Source organism: Antechinus flavipes, chromosome 3 (assembly GCF_016432865.1).
Source record: "Antechinus flavipes isolate AdamAnt ecotype Samford, QLD, Australia chromosome 3, AdamAnt_v2, whole genome shotgun sequence".
In the NCBI taxonomy this organism is placed as follows: Eukaryota; Metazoa; Chordata; class Mammalia; order Dasyuromorphia; family Dasyuridae; genus Antechinus; species Antechinus flavipes.
Window position 1 is genome coordinate 428,376,071 of NC_067400.1, and position 21,151 is coordinate 428,397,221.

The 21,151-nt window shown below is 32.2% G+C and overlaps 1 protein-coding gene across 2 annotated transcripts in view; it reads left to right on the forward strand.

The window, feature by feature from the left end:
- Window positions 1–21,151, forward strand: part of GRB14 (growth factor receptor bound protein 14) — a 145,208-nt gene that overhangs the window by 81,523 nt on the left and 42,534 nt on the right. For both annotated transcript variants that reach the window (XM_051986253.1, XM_051986254.1), the window contains one exon: window positions 10,824–10,980. In XM_051986253.1, the coding sequence (XP_051842213.1) occupies window positions 10,824–10,980 (157 nt within the window). The remainder of the gene's footprint in view (window positions 1–10,823; window positions 10,981–21,151) is intronic.

The following is a 21,151-nucleotide window of genomic DNA, read 5'->3' on the forward strand; positions in this document are numbered from 1 at the left end:
TGGTTCTTTGGGTGTATCCATATACTATATTACTATCAAAATTTATTGTAGTATAATTTGTACCCAGTCTATTCCACTGATCCACCACTCCATTTCTTAGTACTGGATTGTTTTGATACTTAGTGCTTTATAATACAGTTTGAGATCTCATTTCTTTTACATTATTTTTTCACAGATTCTTTTGATAATCCCTGAGCTTTTGTTCTTCGAAATGAAACATTTTTTAAATTTTTCCTAGGTCCATAATTTTTTTTTCTTTTGCTGACTTGATTGGTATGGAACCAAATTTATATATTTAGGGGAGAATTGTCATTTTTATTATTTTGGCTCAGTCTATCAATGAGCAATTAATATTTTTCCAGTTGTTTAGAAATTACTTTATTTGGGTGAAAAGTGTTTTATAGTTGTCTTCATATAGTTCCTAGGTTTGTCTTGTCTGGTAGACTCCCAAGAATTTACTGGCTACAGTAATTTTCAAGGGAATTTCTGCTTCTGTCTCTTGAACTTTGTTGGTAATATATAGAAATGGTGATAATGTAAGTGGGTTTATTTATTGTCTTGCAACTTTGCTAAAATTATTAATAATTTCAGGTCATTTTTAGTTGATCCTCTAGGGTTTTCTAAGTAAATATCATATAATTTGCAAAGAGTGATAATTTTGTTTCCTCATTGCCTATTCTAATTCTTTCAATTTCTTTTTCTTCTCTTATTGCTATAGCTAGCATTTCTAGTACAATATTAAATAATAGAGGTGGTAATTGGCATTCTTGCTTCACCACTGATTTTATTGGAAAGGCTTCTAGCTTTCCGCCATTAAGATAATTCTTGTTGATGGTTTTAGATAAATATTACTTATCATTTCAAGCTAAGCTCCATTTATTCTTATGTTCTCTAGTGTTTTTAATAGAAATCAATACTCCATATTTTCTAGTATTTTTTAATAGAAATGAATACTCCATATTTTCAAAAACTTTTTCTACATATTTATGTAATCATATTGGCTTTCTTAGTTTTGTTATTGATATAGTCAATTATGGTGATAGTTTTTCTATATCAGACCACCCTTGTATTCCTAGTATAAATTCCATCTGGTCATATTGTGGGATCTTTATATGTTGCTGTAATCTCTTTACTAGTATTTTATTTAAAATTTTTTGCATCAGAATTCATTAGGAAAAATGGTCTATAATTTTCTTTAGCTGAATTTAGGTGTGAACATCAATTTTTTTTTTTTAAGGGAATTTGTAGGATTCCTTCTTTGACTATTTTTTTTCAAATTTTCCAGTTTATATAGTATTGAGATTAATTATTGTTTAAATGTTTGGTAGAATTCATTTGTAAATCCATCTGTTTCTGGTGTTTGTTTTATTAGGAAGTTCATTGATGGCTTGTTCAATTTCTTAATTTGGGTTACTTATATATTTTATTTCTTCTTCAATTAATCTAGGTAATTTATTTTTTTGTAGATTTTTATGCACTTAATTTAGATTGTCAAATTTATGGTATACAATTAAGCAAAGTAGCTCCAAACAATTTTCTTAATTTCCTCTTCATGGGAATTCACCTCTTCCAGTTTTGAAACCAGTAATTTGGTTTTCTTTTTCACTTTTTAAAATCAAATTAACCAAAGATTTATCTGTTTTATTGTTTTTTTTTCATAAAACCACCTTCTAATTTTTTATTTGTTCAATGGTTTTCTTTAAATTTTTATTGGTTTGCCTATTTAATTGGGGATTTAAATTTTTTTCTTTTTCTAGCTTTTTTTTTAGTTGCTTGCCAATTCATTGATTTTTTTTCCCTTTATTTTATTGATGTAAGCAATTAAAAATATAAATTTCCCTCTAAATGACTGCATCTCATAAATTTTGTTATGTTTTTTGGTAACAAGGTCTTTCTGGGTGGTTGGTCCTGGAGGAGAGATGTTCCTCTGGTCTTCTCAGAGGTGGTGCCCACTGCTGGGCTGCTATGAAAGCAGGAAAACTGGCAGGACCCAGGAGCAGTCTCATTCTTGGCCAGTCCTGGGATGGGGCTCCAGCACTACTCAGCAGTATAGTCAGGTCCTAGATGGTGGCGTGTGTTGGGGATGGAGGTTAATCAGGGAGGATGGAGGGAAGGGCAGGGTGGCAGGGACTTTTTGCACTGGTCAGATTGCTCACATAACTAGGGGGTTGCTAGTTTACAGGAGGAAAGTTCCTTGCTGGTGGATTGTCCCAGGCTTAGAGCACTGCTGCAGACTTCCTGATATGAAGTTGGCTACTGCTGGTCTTCTTGGACCCTAACCTTCCCACTTTCTCCACTCCTGTGAGACAGACCTTTCCTGAGAAGCTGGTTAACTGCTTCCCTGTTCCTAAGTCAATTCTAAATCAATTTTATAGTCATTTTGAAGGGAATTTTGGAGGGCTTCAGAAGGTTTCTTCCTCATTCTGCCATTTTGGCTGCCCAATGCATTTTTAAGTAGCTCCTATTATTGGGAAGTTTTTCTTTGTCTCAGAAAAGAACCTGACTTACAGAATTATTAAACTTCAGAGTTGGAAGAGACTTTAGTGACCTTTCTGCATACCTTTTCTGAATACCATTTCTGCAATCTACCCAATAAGGATTTATTGCTTAAACTCCCAACTGCTTCCTAAAACAGCTCATTTCACATTTGGATAGCTCTAATTCTTTAGCATCCAATTTTATTTTCATTTGACAAACATTTAGTTTTCCTTCAATCTTTCCCATGCTTTAAAAAAAAAAAAGAAAGAAAAAACCCTTTGTAGTCTATTAATTATCAAAGAAAACAAATCCCCACCTTGGCCAAAAGTATGCACTAATTCTGCATATTAATCTATCTTTGCATTTCTGCATCATTTGTACTCTGGCATTTCATTGGTCATTTTGTTGATAAGATTTCATAAGTTTTTCAGAGTTGTCCATTTTTTACAGCTTTGTTTTCAGCATATGAATTGTTCTAATTTACATCTGTTTACATAATTTCACCCAGTTTTCTCTTAAACCATTCTTTTTGTCATTATTTTCTCTTATTCTTATGTTCATATAACATGTTATTCAACTGTTCCTCAGTTGATACTCATCAACTTAATTTTTAGTTCTTTTGCCATTGCAAAAAAACTTATTTATGTTTTTTTTTTGTCCATAAACCCTGTTCTTTGATTTCTTTGGGGTAGTATAGGCCTGGTATTACTATTGTTGGGTCAAAGATCATGCACGATCTAGTTGCTTTTCAGACATTGCTCCAAATTGCTTTCCAGAATGATTGAACCAATGTACAGATTTACCAACAATGCATTAATGTTCCTGTTTTTCTCCAACCCTTCCACAGTTGTCATTTTCTATTTTTGTCAGATTTGTCAATCTGATGAGTAAGGTAGAGCCTCAATTTTGCTTTAATTTACATTTAAAAAATTATTAGTGATTTGGAACATTTTTTAAATATATGATTAGATTGTTGGATTTCTTCTCTTGAGAATTGCTTGTTCATCAGATAGATTTCATTGTTAGGAAATTTCCCCTGAGGTTGACCCTAAATTTGTTCCTTATTTTGTTGTTGTTGTTGTTTCAACCCATTACTTCCAGTTTTGCTATCTAGGTAGTTTATATCTCTGACTCGAGAGACAAGTCATCAAATATCTGAATAATACTATTCCCTCTCAGTCTTTTCTTCCATAAACTAAGTAGTTAATTTAACTGCTTAATAGCTAATTTAACTATCCTGATAGGGTTTTCAAAAAGTTAGGCACCCTATTTCAAGTCATCTAACTTTCTTTTAAAAAGGGAAGTCTTCTAATTTTCTTATCAATTTGCCCAGAAGTTTTCTCAACTATTCTTGTGAAGAATTCTCAATGATATTATTTGAAGTATACTCATAATGTTTATAGGACCATTCTTTTGTTGCAGAACTCCACTTGAATGGGATGCTGAACAGTTGTATACTGAAATTGGAAAAAAAAGTTTAGCTTGAATCCAGTTGATTTTCAAACTGTATGAATTGAATGGATACAACCAGAAAAAAATAAAAGGAGAAAAAAGAGCTTCTTTATGATAGAAGATTATATTCTTAAATATTTTAAATTCAGAAGTCCTTTGAATTTTTTGCTCAATTTAGACTTTGATCCTATGTATCTAATTTTGTGCAATTCAAATTTATTGGGAAGCAAAGAAGAGTTTATTGTATCTGTTGGTATATGAAGGCTCCCTCTGGTGGCCATTATAAATCTTGTCAATTAAATTAAGGTAGAAAAGCAAGACTTATTGGTATAGTAATTAAGCCTTAGGGATTTTTAGAGATTAATTTTACATTTTATGTTCAGTTAATAGGATATTTCTTATCAATGTAATTTTGGAATATAAAAAGTAACGTGTGTGTGTGTGTGTGTGTGTGTGTGTGTGTGTGTATGTATGCCCCCTTAAAAAAAATAGTAAAGGTGCAATGTAAGAGCATTTTAGTATGGTAGATATTGAGCTGGTCTTGAGTTTAATTAAAAGCCTGTGTTCAAGTCCTCTCTCTGACACATACTAGCTCTTTGTCCATGGGCAAGTGACTTAACTTCTCAGTGTTGCAGATATCTTACTATATGTCTTACAAATAATTTATTGCTTAATATTAGTGAATAGAATTCTCTCCAGTTGCTCTCAAAATTTTTCTTTCACGAATGCATTGAGTCACTTTCATACCATTTCCCAGTAAGGAAAGAGGAAGCATGGAGAAGAATATTCTGAAGGCTTTGGGGGAAAGTGTGAGTAGATAATAGAATGAAGATATCTTTTTCAGCAAGACTTTCTTTCTGAGTCTTTTCTTTTCCATGTACTAGACAAGTCAGTCAGTCTTCAACTAATTTTCCTCTTGTAGTTTTCAAATACTGAATTTCTTAAAGCTTATGAATTAAACAACTTGATATTTATACTTTAATTCCTTGGGAGGTAATATATACCTGAATAATAAAAGATGGAATAATACACTAATCTCAGTCTCTCTAAATATGAGCTTTTAATTGTGTCTTAGTTTAATAGTTAGAATGCTATTTTTTAGAAACAAAGATGGTCTTAACAGCTACTAAAGTCTTAGGTGAAGTTACTGTTTTAATGACAACCTGTGGTACTTGTTGAACATTTGACAGTAGAAAAAGATGTTTAATTTGAAAAAAAAAATCAAATTACAAGGCATCCTAAATTACTTCCATTGTGAGAAATAAAAGACTTTATCTTGTGTATAAGTACTATAAATACAATTATCTTACATAATGATTTAAGCAGAAATCTTTGACATCAGGCACAGAATTAAAGGAACTTATTCTTGTTGCTTGTTATTTTTAAAATCATTTTTTCAAGAAACCACCTAAGTGAACTGACATATCTAGGTGTTTTCCCATATATAAGTATGCATTTAATAAGCACATGTTGAACCTTTGGTGATCCAAGCATTATCTGATCGCTATAATGTAAAAAGATGAGATTCCAGGTCTTACAGAATTTCTTTACAGATGGAAAGATAAGCTAGACATAGATGAAAAAAGTTATAGAGCATAAAACCAACTCCTCACTAATAAATCTTTTACACAAATGAAGTACTGAAATTGGAAAAGAGGAAGTAAGACATCATTCTAGACAGATAAAGTAATAGAATTATCCTGACTGGAGCAGAGAAATGGTGTTGAGTAGTAAGTATTGAATTTGGATTTGAGCAAGTGACTGACTCAATGGAATAATTTATAAGATTTCAATGAACAACTAACTTAACCTACAAGATCTTTAGATATTACATTCCTTATTTAGGAGGATTTTTAAAAATTTGTTTTAAATCAGGGCCACTGTAATCTCTATAAAAATCCTTCTTAAAACTGAGGTGCATAAAGTATCTGTTAAAAGTAATGATGATCAGTATTTGGAAACATATATTAGGGTTACTTGAAAACTTCCCTCTGATCTTGGAATTGAGATAGAGAATAAGTAAAGAACTAGGTGTGATTTCTTTGGTAAAGAGGTTTTCCAATGAGGAAACTTTTCTACCAAGCAGTTTAGCACCATTTGGACAACTTAAAGTTTTAGAGAATTGTACAGAGCATTAAGAAGTTATAACTGACTTCCCAGAATCACACACATGTCAGAGATTTGCCAAATCAGAATTACTTTAAAAAAAATACTTTCTTCCAATTATGAGACAATCTGGTATGTGGATGAGATGCAAAATTCAAGATTTATTATTCAAGTAGCCTTATTTTGGGTAACTTTCTTATATCAAAATAATCTTTAAATAAGTTATAAAAGAATACAATTTGTAGAGTATTAAAATTGTAGCATACAAAAGAAGTATTTTTAAGTACAAAATTTATTGATTTAGAACATTGATGTGCAACTTTTTTTCTTTATCTTGTCTTCCCACCTTCCACCTCTGCCCTTTTTTTGACTCAGTGTAGATAGCTACATTTCTGCTCTTTCATTTTCTAGAGGAAAAAAAAAGTGATGGAACTGAGTAGGGAAGATTTTATTTCTGGCTAGAACAGAGGAGGGTCCTCCTTTATTTCTTGGTATTGCATTATCATTTTTTAAAATGACCATACTATTATAGAACAATTTTTGGAATAATTAGAGTTCTCTATTGCAAATGTAGATTTAAAAAAAAAATGACCTGGAATGTTACATTTCATTTGGAGAAAACAACAAAAAAAGCAGGTCTGTACTTGGTATATTATTATATTCCTAATCTGTCTTGTTTTTTTTTTTTGTTTGTTTGTTTCTTTAAAGACTTCCTAAAATATTTTTCTCTGAATATGTAGGAATGACAAATAGATACTTTCTGATATTAGCAGCAGGATAATATTTTTGGATTGATTTTCATATTCTTGATTTTTTAAAAAAAATTTCTTTAGTTTTTACTATTTCTTTGACTAATTGTCATCAATAAACAGAAACCTTAAACAGAGTTCCATTCTGTGGTTATAAATATTTACATTATGAATAGAAGTTGAAGGACCTTAAGCTTTTCTTAAATAATTATAGTTGATTTTCTTTTTTTTAAATGTTGTTGCTTGTCAATTACTTTTGAAACTGGTTTCTGTAAAGTATCCTTTTCATCTCCTTTATTTGTGTTTTAATTTTTCATTCCTGCATGTCTTGGTCTTCACAGCAACTTTTAAAAAAAGACCTAGTAAAGTGTTACAAAGATCAAGGTTATTATGTCTGTAATTACTATGACTTTATGAGAAATATCAAACATGGTCAGTGGATAGTCTGTCAAGTGGCCTTTGGCAGTAATTGTGTTTATACTGATAAGTTATTCTAGGCAGGCTCTTATCATAGCTCTGCCTCTCTCAGAATACTAGTTTTACTTGACTGGTTGAAACAAGAAAAGTTTATTCTCCTTTAGTGAAATCCAATATATTTGCTATTTTTTCTCTCTTGTTAGTCTACAGTTTCTCATATTTAATGGAGAGATTAAATTTAATAATATTTTTCCTATGCTGTATCATTTTACAGGGCAATCTTATTGCACTGGAAAGCATATGATTGTTTTTTACTACATGATGTGGTTGCCCAAAATGTTTAAGCTTCTTTTTACTTTTCATAGAAAATGGGAGAACAAAGTTTAAAATGGGTTAAAAGTATGACAAAGCTAGACTGCTGGAATTATAAGTAGTTTTTGTGAAAGTTTGAATCTTTAAAAAAAGTTTCCAAGTTTTAGGTTATTTCTGATTTCTGTGTGAATATACTATATTACAACTCCAAGATGATAGTGTTTGTTCACATTTTCTTTTGTTCTTTTTCTCCTAAGAAAGTGACAGAAAACTTCAGTGAATATTTTTTCTATTCAAAACACACTCTTAAAATGAAAGTTAACCATTTGTCTTCATAGAATTTTACCTGTAAAAGACAGAATCATGTCTTAGTATAAGTATCAGTATAAAAAGATAGCTTTATTTCATAAGAAGTTTTGATTTAGTGACACACACACACACACACACACACACACACACACACGGTCTAACTGTAATCTAAATAAAAGTCTAATTTTTTCTTAACATCTTTAGTCCCTGTTCTTGGCAATTTCAGACAGAAATTTTTCTCTTTCTTGTTTTTTGTCACTTTCTGTCCCTGTCACTCAATCTGTTATGCTGTCTCTTTCATTCTGTCATTCTCTTTGACCCCTCTTTATTTCTGTTGCTCTCTTTGCCATCCTCTCTATTTTCTATTATGCTGTCATTTTTATTCATTTGCTCACTATCCCTTCCTCTTTTTCCTCATTTCTTTCTCTATCTCCCTCTTTGTCTCACCATTTCTTTGCTTCATATACATACATTCATACATCCATGTATACAACTAATGTAAATATATGTGAATGGAATCAAGATGGCTTTGAAAACATGGATAGGTGCTAACTGGGAAATGAAACACTTGGGGAAGAAATAACCCATCTAAATGTAAAGTTTAAAAGAATCAGTTTACTTAGGTGAATCTTACCTCACTGATATGGGTATCACTTTAGGTGGAGTAGATGGCAGCTATTTTATATATTCTTCCCTCACTTTGATTTTTGTCAATGTCCTATCACAAATCTTGGGTTCTCTGAGGGTCTATCAATAGAGAATTATTGAATTGGACAAATTGGTGTTGTCTGAAATCAGTCCTGCTTAGTAGGGAAAGACTCATCATGGATTGGCTAAGAGGTAATGAATTCTTTGGTCATGACGGATTCTGAGAGTTACCAGTCCAGTAGCAGAAACCTTATGGTGAACTAATATATCATAGAGTTTATGGTGAGCCACAAATTGAATATGTTGTAAAATTTTATATTTTATTATAGAATATTGAAATTATAAAAATAATATACGTTATACTGTATACTGTGTTACTTTGCATGATTTGTAGTCATTTACATGTAGGATTTTGAAACAATTATATGTCATATTGTGATATTATGAAGGATGGAAACATTTTTTGTTCAGGGAATAGAAAGCCGTCTTGCTTTTTGATTTATTTATTTATTTTTGTATGTTGTACTAAAGACAGGTTTACTAAACTTAAGCAATTCAAGAAAAAATAGAGAAAGAATGCTGTTCCTGTTACTTGTTTCTTCCTTGTGTATTAAAGAATATATACTACTTAGTGTTCCATAAAAACTATGCCCCTTAGATTATCTGGTTAATAGAATTAAATAACATTGAATCTGGATATAAGAATATTTAAATTCAAAAGACTGAAGTCTTGTTTTACTAGTTCTTCAAGGTTATGCAAGGAGTATTTGAGAAAAAGTAGAAGTACCTAGATCAGTTTGCAATATAATACTGAATATTATTTTTTGTTAGAGTTTTAAAAATAGATATATAATAATTATAATAATAGCTCATACATATGAGGCTTTTGAAGCTAAAAGAATGCTTTTCTTTCAACACTGTAAAATACTTAGTGCAGATATTCCTTATTTTATAGGAAAGTAAACAGTCTCAGATGTGGAACAACTTGCTTAGTCAAGTGGTTAAGAAACATAATTTTCCAGGACACATAAAGTGAATGTTACATTGTTAGGTGAAAGGAATAATAAGATATACTTTGGGATCTAACCTGATTTTTAAAAATGTTTTTGGTTCAATTGTTTGCAGTCACATCTGACCCTTTGTGACACCAATTTGAGGTTTTCTTGACCAAAGACATTGTAGTAATTTGCTACTTTCTTCTCTAATCGTTTTATACATGAAGAAACTGAGGCAAACAGGGTTAAGTGATTTGTCCAGGGTGACACAGCCAGTAAATGTCTAAGGCCAGATTTGAACTCCAGAAGATAGTATATCTGACTCTAGACCTGACATTCTATCCACTTCTGCCTCCTACCTGCCCTGTTTAAATGTTAGGAAATTTTTATTCATTTGTTTTTATGTATTTGGTATATTTTATGAGTAACAAATGTGATATTCACTATATTCCTTCATATTACCATATAGAATTTTATTAAAATTATTATCATCATAGTTACCCATTTGTGATATAAATCACAAAATAGAAAGCAAAATAGATAGAAATCAAACAAAATGTTTGTTTTGCATTTGAATATTTTTGAAATTAATTTTGTTAACTTTTTATTATTTTCTTTTAGGCAGAAGTAAAAAATATAATAGTGTTAACCATATTGTTAATTAATGTAGCCTTTCCTTGTTTTGCTGTACATTGTTTTTAATCTATTTTACTGTTGGATGATATACTTTTATAGTCTTAATTTAATAGGGCAAAGCAGTTTTCCTTAATTGCATGTCTGGAGTAGACAAATCTAATCATGGAAGAAGGAATAGGGATGGGATTCATTATTTGATTGGCATAGGGAATTTCCAGGGGAAAAACTCTTTCAATGCATATTATACCTTCTGTGTAATTTTTAGTCTTAGAGAATTATTTCATGCACTGCTAGTTTTGGAGATGAACTCAGGGTCATACAATCTGTTTATGTTGGAGATAGGACTTGACCCAGGCTTTCTCTAGATCTACTTTGCAAGCTGCCTCTCTGGTTTATCAATTGAATGGACTATTCTACTTCTTTTTGTGGGTGGTTCCTACATAAATTTCTTTTAAGTGGAGTAAAACATACTAGATGATGGTAATAAGTATTATCTTTTAACCTCTTGTAGTAATCAGATATGTGAATAAATGAAATCCTGTGGTTAGAGAAGTCATGATTCCTGGAAAGTATGCCTAAGAAAATACTTTTAAATATAGTCTTATACAAAGAGATAAATTGATTAACTTTTCTTTTTAAGAGCTCCCTTGATGTAAGTCTTTTGATGACTAGTGCTTGGTGAGAATATATTAGACAAATGTCCTCTTTTTTACTTGCACAGGTAATTAAAGTATACAATGAGGATGGCACAAGCAGAGCATTGGAAGTACCAAGTGATATAACAGCCAGAGATGTTTGCCAATTGTTAATCCTCAAGAATCATTACATTGATGACAACAGTTGGACTCTTATTGAACACCTTCCTCACATAGGTTTAGGTAAGGAGATGGAACTGGATTTTCCTTTAATTCAAAAATATAATTTCTCCTTGATCATTTATCTTACAAAACTCTTCCTTTTTAACATGGTAAAGATTCTTCTTCAGGTAAACAGATTTGTGGAAGATATGGACTGAAATCAGAAAGAAATAGATTTTCATCTTTTCCTAAAGGCATTAACAAAAAGTAGCATTGGTTTCAATAGAGAATTAATATATTACAAATTTATTTACATTTTTTTCTTTTTTAGATGAATTTTTAGGAACTTGAATTACTTCCTGAACCAAACAATAGATGTGTGCAGCAAAATTCTAGATTGATGGATGCTTGTTCCTAATATTAAAGTGTCAGGTCACAGTCTTGTTTGGTGGCCTAGTAAGAATGCGTAGGGTTCTGAATGAGATTAGCCAGAATTTGGACATTTATTATGTTCGTCCTGATGGTACCTGTTGGGAAATCCTCCAATCTAGTTGAATATATGAAATAGCTACCAGAGTCAAGATGGTATTTGAAGGCACTTAAAAAAAAAAAAAAACTGTCAAGAGAGACAACAAAGTTTCTTCATTTGCTACTTTAGTTTCCACTGTAAATAGCTAAACTGTATATTTCCTTAACTTTTACATACAGAGAATGTAAATTAATCAACAAGCATTTATTAAGGACTTACATGATCCAGACATTGTATGAGTCAGTGGTGGTAGATGGAGATGAAACTATTTACCTTCTATTGAGGAAGACGTGAAAATACCAGAAGTATGTATGTAGGTGTGTGTGCATGCATGAGTACCATTGGCAAGTAAAATCAAGAAAGGACTAGTTTAGATAGTGGTACTTAAGCTGAGCTTCAGAGGAAACTAGGGATTTGAAGATATTAACTTGAGGAGAAAGGACATTCTAGGAATAGAGAGAACAGACTGGACAAAGTCATGGAGCAGGAAGGAGTGCCACATGTAAGGAATAGGACAGTTTTGTAGAATCTCTAAGGTAGATTATGGAGGAATAATGTATACCAATATTAGAAAGTTAAGTTGAGGCCAGGGTATGAATTCTAAACATGGATTTAAGACTAGAGAATTAATTTTAAAGATTAATAAAAAAATCCTTTTTAAAGGAGCTATTGTACTTTATTGAGTTGGGAGTGACATGATCAGATTTTGCTTTAGTATTTTCACTTTGAAAGATATATAGAACATACATCAGGAGAAAGTTGAGACAAGGAGACAAATTGGGAGGCTATTATAGTCTCAGGAAGAGGGAAAGAGGGCCTGAACTAGGTTAGTGGTGGGAGAAGGGAAGAAAAAATGTATTTATATTAATGACTGTTATGTGTTAGTCATATTGCTAAATAAGCACTTTTTTTTACAAATAAAATATAAATTTAAAAAAAATAATGTACCTTATGAGATAGGTGCTATTATTATCCCCATTTTACAGAAGAAAAAACTGAGAAAAATGGAGGTTGAATGTCTTGCCCAGTGTCACACAGCTAGTAAATATCTGAGGCCAGTTTTCAACTCATGTCTTTATGACTTCTGGTCTAGCACTCTATTCCTTTTGCTATCACCTGCCTCTCTAGAAAAGAGGAGTCAAGGGATATTGTAAAAGAATTGACAAAGTTTGGCAACAGATTGCTTATATGGGATGAGATAGAGTAAAAAGTCGGGGATGACACCAAGGTTTCAGATCTGAGTGATTATAAAGATAATTATAAACTTATCTGTAATATAGATGTTCAGAAGAGGTATAGGTTTTGAAAACAAAAAAAGTCATGTTTTGTTTTTGAAATGCCTCAAGAACACCTAATTTTAAATGACCCACAAACAGGGAACTAAAGCTCAGAAGGCAGGAGGCTAGGGCTGGATATATTAATCTTGAGTTTTCTGCATAGAGATGAAAATTTAACTCATGGGAATTGCTGAATTTAATAAGAGAGTATGAAGGGAAGAGATGGCCAAAGACAGGTCTTATGGTGTACTCATAGGCATATTGATTATGGACTAGCAAGATACTAAAAACAAGTGCTCAAATAGGTAGAAGAAGAACGGAGAGAAAATGGTGTCATGAAAATTTGATAGAGGAGAGAGAATCCATCAAGAGAAGATTGTCAGTAGTTTCAAATGCTGCAGAGAAGTCAAGAAGACTGAAGACTGAGAAAAAGCAATTTGGCAATATAGGGGTCATTGATAGCTTTGGAGAGGGCAGCTGCAGTTGAGTAATAGAACTGAAAGCCAGATTTCAAGGGATTGAGTAGTGATTGAGAAGTTGAGGCAGTGAGTGTTGACAATTTTTTTTTCCCCTAAGAGTTTGTGAAAAGGAGGAGAGGCATGTAGAATGATATATGGGAATACTAAAAGATAGTTTGGTAGGATGGTAGGGTCAAATGAGGGTTTTTATGGAGGAAAGCAACCTGGATTGGATATATATTTAATTGGGGAAATAAAGCAGTGGATGGGGAAAGATTGATGATTGGAGTGAAAAAGAGGGGATGATTACGTAGGGGGTGATGATGTAGTTAGTCCAATAGAAGAGATGAGATCTAGAGTACAATAAGAAGATTGTCCAGGGTGGGTGGGTGGATGAGGGAGAGAATATTTATATTTATATTTATATCATACACATACATTCACACATTCACTCACTCTCTGGTGAGAAAACTCTCCTTACTAATACAGATCAAAACCTGCATACAATTTATAGTCTTACAGAGTTGTTTGGGCATTAAGAAATTAAGTGACTTCCCTACTGTAACATAGGTAGTATGTGTCAGAGATAATATTTAAACCCTCAGCCTTTTTGATTCAAAGAATGGCATTCTACCATTATTCTACATTGTTTTCTCTGTACATAAATTTTTTAGGTTCACTTTTCTCATGTGCTTTTGAGATTTAATATGAAGTAAAGTGAAAATTAAATTCTTCTTGTAGGTATCATGTGGAAAGATAAATATATTTAAACTTTTTTCCCCTGAAAATTGCTTAAAAAAGAATATGAACCAATAATCTTTTCTAAAATGTCACCTAATACCAGCCTTGAAACCATACTTAAGTTATTTTAGTCAGTTAAACAGAAAATATTTATTAAGTACCTACTATGTGCCAGCTACTGTGCTAAGTGCTAGGGTCATAAACAAGTACACAAGATAGCCCCTGCTCTCAAGGAGCTTATAATCTAATGGGGGAAACAAAATGAAAACATATGAAGCAAGTAGAGACAGTATAAGTCAGAAACAAAGGGAAAAGGTTCTAAAGTTAAGGAGGGTTGAAAAAAGCTTTCTATAAAAGATGGGATTTTAGTTGGGATATAAGGGAAGCCAGGAAAGTCAGGAGGCACATTTAAAGAGATAGAGTTCTAGGCTTGGGAGACAATTAGAGAAAATGCTTGGACTCAAGAGACGGAGGGACTTATTCCTAGAGCAGCTAGGGGTGTTGTCATGTTCTCTTTGCTTTTTGATTCAGGTTAAAACTTTGGGGAATAAAATTGCACATCTTTTTAATTGTAATTAAATATAACTAATGATAAGGTAGACAATTTCTTTTTTTTTTTTTTGGTGGGGTGGGGAATGAGGTAGTCAGGATTAAGTGACTTGTTTCGGCTCACACAGCAAATAAGTATCAAATGTCTGAGGCCAGATTTGAACTCATGTTTTCCTGACTCCATGGTTGGTGCTCTGTCCACTATACTATCTGGCTGTCCAGTTTTTCTTTTAAGTAGCTTGTATTAACTAGGCACTTACCATATTGCAAAATGTCAAACTGATGTCTATTAGTTCTGCAGATGTCTTCCAAGATGAATAGCAGGATAAAAAGCAACATTGAATGGGATTTTTTTTCTGTTACTTTTTTTAGTGAATGAAAATAAATTATACATATAGATAGATATAATTATGTATAAACAACCAAAATTTCCTTGAATTACATAACGTGTTCTTGATATGTTCATCTGTAAATGAAATTTGTAATGCTAACAGCCTATCTAACTAAAGACTGATTTGTCAGAACTCTGATTAAGTGTGATGTGTTTTGCAGAATTTTTGGCTAAATTTCTGTCAACAAAGTGGTATCCAAACACAAATTTCCAAGATTCAGGACCATTTCCCCTCAAATCTACTCTGCTGCTATATCCACTGGACACCATTTTGCCTTGTAGGTGAAACATGTACAAAAACATGTACGAACTCAAAAATTAAGAGAGAGAGAGCACCTTAACAAGGCAATGGTAGAGAAGGACAATTAGGGAATGCTTCGTGGAGGAAATAGCTTTGAAATGAACACAGCCTTAGGTAGATAAAACATTTAAGCTCTTATTATATTGCAGATAGAAATAAACATAAGAAAGAAGGACAGGCTTTGCCTCCTGGGAGTTTATGTATTCTAATGGGGAGAAAATGAAATATAAAGGGGAAATTAGAAAGGGATAATACTAGGTGTGTGCTAGCTTGGTATGGAAATGGGCTAGAAGTGTGGAAGATATGATGATCTGGACAAGATAAGACCAAAGTTGGCTTGGCTGAACCCAGGATAGTTTCAGTGGCTAAGTCCAAGATTTCAGTGAGGAAGAGGTGGATATGGCCCCCGTAGGTCATGGCATGTAAAGGCCCTGCAAGTACAGTGGAAACCTGATTATGAAAAGCAGAGATGAGGGTGGGATTACATTCTGGGCATGTGGAATAATTTGTTCAAATGCGAGAAAGCAGAAATTAGAGCCTCAAGTTTGAAGAATAGCTAGTATTCCAATTAGTCTGTAATATAGAGTTCAGAGTGGTATGGAATAAAGTTTTAAAAATGGTCAGGAATCAGATTATGGAGAACCTTATATGACAACCTGAGAAATTTGCATTTTGTCCTATAGGAAACTGGAAATAATTGAAGTTGTTTCAGCAGAGTTAGATAGTAAAGTCGACAAAATTTTTACAAACCAATATTAAAAAATCCTGCCGTCTGGCATTGTTCCAAATTGCTTTCCAGAATGGCTGGACCAATTCCCAGCTCCATGAGCAGAGCATTAATATGCCTGTTTTTCCATAGTTCCTCCAATATTTTTAATTTTCTTTTTTTTTCCCTCTTAACTTTACCAATCTGTTGGGGGTGATAATTTGCATCTCTAATTATTAGTGGTTTGGAACATTCTTTTTTCCATATGGCTATTGATCGATTGGATTTCTTTCCTTGAGCCCTGACTTATAATATTCTTTGAACATTTATCAGATTTGGAATTATAAAATTGAATCAATTATTTATATATCTTATAAATGAGATTCCTATTTGGTTGGTATGATTCTCTTTTTGACAGGGCCTGAGGTGGATTTACCATGTATCTTTTCTTAATTGGTAATTTTTAGGATATACTTTTTATGTTCATGGGATATACTTAATATGTATCTTTTCTTACTTAGTTGATAGATTCTCCACTCTGATAGGTTTGAAATGAAGTTCTGATCTATATGGTGCTTTAGCCTTTCACATACATACATACACATCCATATATACATTTTATAAGTTCAAATTTTTAATGTGTCTAACCCAACTTCTGCTCCACAGACAGTTCTGTGGTACTTCATATCCACTGGATGTCACTATAGCTCCCCAGATGTACATTTATGCTCTGACTTAGTGGTACACAAGGAAGGAGAACTTCAATCTCAAAGAAGTCATCTGGAACTTAATGAGATCCATATTTGCCTCCCTTTAGTTTTGTTTCCTAATTGAAGCTATGGCGTGAAACAGAGGCAATTAGCCTGAGTTATCAAGCACATATATTTAGACTGCTCAGGAGTCACTTCAGGAGGAATTCATTGTAACATAGGGACACTGTGAACTTCTTAGCTTAGTGATTTTAACAGCCAAAATGGATTACTTGATGCTTTTCTTATACTAGTTTTTGTTTGTGTAGTTGTCTATGTACCACCTCTTTAAGACAGAAGAAATTCAGAGGTACAGAGATATTATGGTAAGTTCACACATGTACAAATACTATAGAATTTTATCTTGTAATTCTTGAAATGTTTTTGTTAAGCTTTTTATACCACCTGTGTTTATGACTGCATAATCATTGGCAGCAGCAAAAAATAATAATTAAAGACCTACTTATTCATGAAACTGTACTTATGAACAAAAACAAAGTTTTGTATACCTGGTTCTTCTCTTTTGCTTTTATCTATTTAAAATAACATTATAGATATATAATGGAACATTTCAGACAAAAATGAGAAAATATTAATCTAGTATTTAAATGGATAGTAAGATATTTATCCTGTCAAATATAAATAAATTTGTATTAAGTATTTAATTGAAGTTGTCAGCAAGTCTGTCCAATCTATAGCAGTCAACTATTAACAATCAAGGAAAAAAATGTTCAAGGAGGAAGTGGGATTTATAGTATTCTTTGTTAATGCTCTGGTGTTGTGAAACTGGTTACAATGCTTAAGTTGAGAGAATGTTGTAGACAATTTGCTGAAGAATAAACTATACATTTTTATATATACATAACCATTCCCAACATCAAGATTTCTCGACTGCAGCAGATACTCAGTTAAATTTGATAGTGGCAGTTTTCCTGGTGATATTTCCTCTGTTAGAAAGTACTGTTGGGTTAAGAATACCTTCAGAAATCAAGCTCTCTTTTGTCCATGGCTTCTATCATTTTTGTTTGGTTTGGTTTGTGGCTGTTCATTTTTATCTGAAAATGAGACTGAAAAAATATTTATGTAGTTTTCCCCTAACATATGGGAGTACAAGGACCATTTGTCTCCTGGAGTTTCCTATAACAAAGGTGTAAGAAGAATTGTTTTCTGGGGGAATTAGCGGTAAAAAGCCACTTTTGTTTCTTCTCTTATCAAGTGAGGAGAAGAGTGGGGACTCAGATTTCTATTTGAGCTCCATGCTGTACTTTCAGTACATTCAGTGAAGAAACCCAGGCAGAAGGTCACAGGTGAGCACTTTCTATTCCTGGAGGATTGAGGTTTTAAAAAAGAGAGAGACTTTGAAGCTAAATCAACAGCTTCAGAAGGAACAGGTTTTTGTTTTTAAAGAAAAACTGTTCAGAAATTAAATAAAAAACAGAATTACATATAGTTACTTCCATTTGGTAGTATTTCCTTCTGTTGCCATAAAACTACAGTAGATTGTGAAACATCAAAATAAATTTGTTAGTGCTCTAGAAATAAAATAGAAATTTTTCAAATTTTTATATTATTGTTAAATTGGTTAAAGATATCTATACAAGACAAAGAAGGCAGAGATATCCTTCTCCATATAAAACAAATATAGTTTTATTTTCAGTATATATTGAAAAAAACATTTACAGGCATTTTATTTCTTCTTCTTCTTTTTTTTTTTTTTGGTAAATGCTTAGCATTTGTATCTATGAAATTATCAGATTTAAATTTCTATTAAATTTCTATATTTAAACCTAAGAGATTTTTTTAAAAATAAGAAATTGCAAAGTAATGATGATAAATGTAAACAGAATATTCCTGTGTTAATTTTTTTAGTGATTAATGAAGATATTTATTTTGAATTGTCATGATCTAAAACAATGTTTTATGGATTCTTTTTTGTTTTTTACATCTCTTAACTGAACCATATCTTGTGACAAAAAAAAATTAACAGAAAATATAATACCTTTCTGACTATGCTTACAAAATTGTTTTCTAGTAATTTTCTACCTGTGTGCTTTGAAGGAAAAGGTATGTTTCAATATCTCATATGAAGATCCTTCATTGTTTTCCAGTACTTGAAGTTCAACTCCTTTTTTTGTAATCTTTTCACCAGTTATATTTTATTCAGACTTGTAACTTGTTCTTTTAGTTCTACTTATTTATTTCTACATCAGTTTATATGAATTTTTCACATTTCTCTCATTTCCTCTTATTTATACTGTAATTATGGATTTTGCTATATTTTAATATTGAACTAAATAGGTGCCTAATTGTGATATTTAATTAGTGATCATACATAGGAAACATTTTTCATGCTTGTTTTTTAGTTTGAAAATTGCTGTTTAACATTTACTTAAAGTTTCAGTAGGAACTAAGGAGGAAAAAATGAAAGGAGGGAGAGGGATTCAGTGTTTTAAATAGCCTTGATTATTTTCTTTTATTATCCTCAGGATTAGGCCTGGGTCAAATTGAGAAGCAGACAGATTTTGCTCAACTTTACATTTTTTTTGGGGGGGGGCTTCTACCTTCTCTGAGCCTCCCCCCTTCCTTTCTCCTCCCCCCTCCCCATCTTCATGTTCTATCCTTCCCCTAGTGAGAAGCAGCTTTTGATTAGTTGTCAGTTGTAAATAATAATAATACTAGTAATAATTTAATTTACAATAAAGTATAAATGACAACAATTAATGTGTATACACATACACTCATACATATACATAAATGGTGAATGTAACTTGAAATACTTAACTAGCCTGTTAAATGTTCAATACAATTCATGGTTACTATTCCTCCTTATATCACTGGGAGCCAGTCTGCTCATTCCTGCACTATCTATATTTCATGAACACAGATTCCCCTGAAATAAAACAACATTTACTGAAGGCAGGCTTGCTTGTTTTTAGACAAACTGCCTGATCATCTATAGTATTGATGCTGATTAGCAAGAATGGCACATAATGGAAATTGATATAATATTTTTAGGCTTGCAGAGCACCTTAAAAACATCATCTGATTTTAGCTTTACACAATCTGGGGAGTTAGGGATCTCATGGTCTAGTTTACAAATGAGGACACTGAGGCTTTGAGAGATTATGTGATTTGCCTAAGATCTAGTATGTGATAGAATTTAAAGATGTGTCACAAGATTTCAAATAAGCTTAGACTAGTCATCCCATTTTTTTTTTTTTTCACTTTAACCTTCAGCAGTATTTATCTGGTATTATTGATAAGCTATTCTAGAAAGTAAAAATCTCTAGATAACTAAAGCTTACTCCTGAGCCTCCAAACCATGTTTTACTGAAATGTTTTTAAGAGATATAATGTAACAGCTTGCTTTATTTGCAGTATGCGGGATGAAATAGCATTTGCTTTGGTGACTCAGGAATATTAAGGTGTGTATATATATATATATATATATATATATATATATATATATATATATATACACACATACACACACACACACACACACACACACACATTACCTCTCTCTCCCTTTCCTCCCCCCCACAAACACCCCAGAGAGAAGTTAATGGTCAGGGCTTTGATAGAATGATATCCTGGGAAGCTTTTGCTTCCAGATTAAATTGCCCAATATGGTAATTCATGTATATTGGCTCCTCCCTTTCAGCCACCTTTTTCAGTGTGGGAAGATGAAAAGTTAGAAGATCTGGGTTGAAACACTAGCTTTATACTTTCTATAAAGCTTCCATATAAAACTGCAGAAAAAATAAATAGCCTTTCTGAGCTGAAGTTTTTCCTCATCTGAAAAATGGCAAGATGAGAATTTATATTAGTTGTCTGTGACATAGGGCATTATGAAGAAAATGTTCTGTAAAATTCAAAACACTTTGCAATTGTGTATAGTCATTATCCCCAGTATGTTTTGTTTTAGGAGCCCTTCTGTGAGATCATAAGAATTAGAGTTGGAAAAGGATATTAGAGACACCATTTATCAGACATCTCATTTTTCCCATGAGGAAAACTAACACTCTTGAAGTACCCTGTCTGAGGTCATGTACTTAGTAAGAAGTAGAATTAGGATCCAGCTTAGGGTTTCTGACTCCAAATCTAGCACCGGTTTTTGTGGGTTCAAATATATATTTCTTGAGATTTTTGTGCAGTAGCTTTTATTTTATCTATAAACTCCCCTTGGCTTTAATTTAGAACCTAAGTATTAATTCTACTTGTTAAGAATGGAATTTAGGGCCTTTTGGAGTAATTATATAGCATAGATTTAGAGCTATAAGGGTCCTTGGTAGAGTCCAGCATACTCATGTTAAATATGAGGAAATAAAAGTGAGGTTACATCAGTTGCCCAAGGTCATGCAGCTAGAAAGTGTCCTAGACGGAATCTGATGTTGTGATGTTGACATCACTTGTGAAGTATGAGCCTTAGTGTCTTGTTTGGATCCCAGGAACTGAAACTAGAATTATATCTTATTATGTCATATATATCATATTTTAATATTATATATTAATATATAATATGATTATATATTATAATAAGATATATCT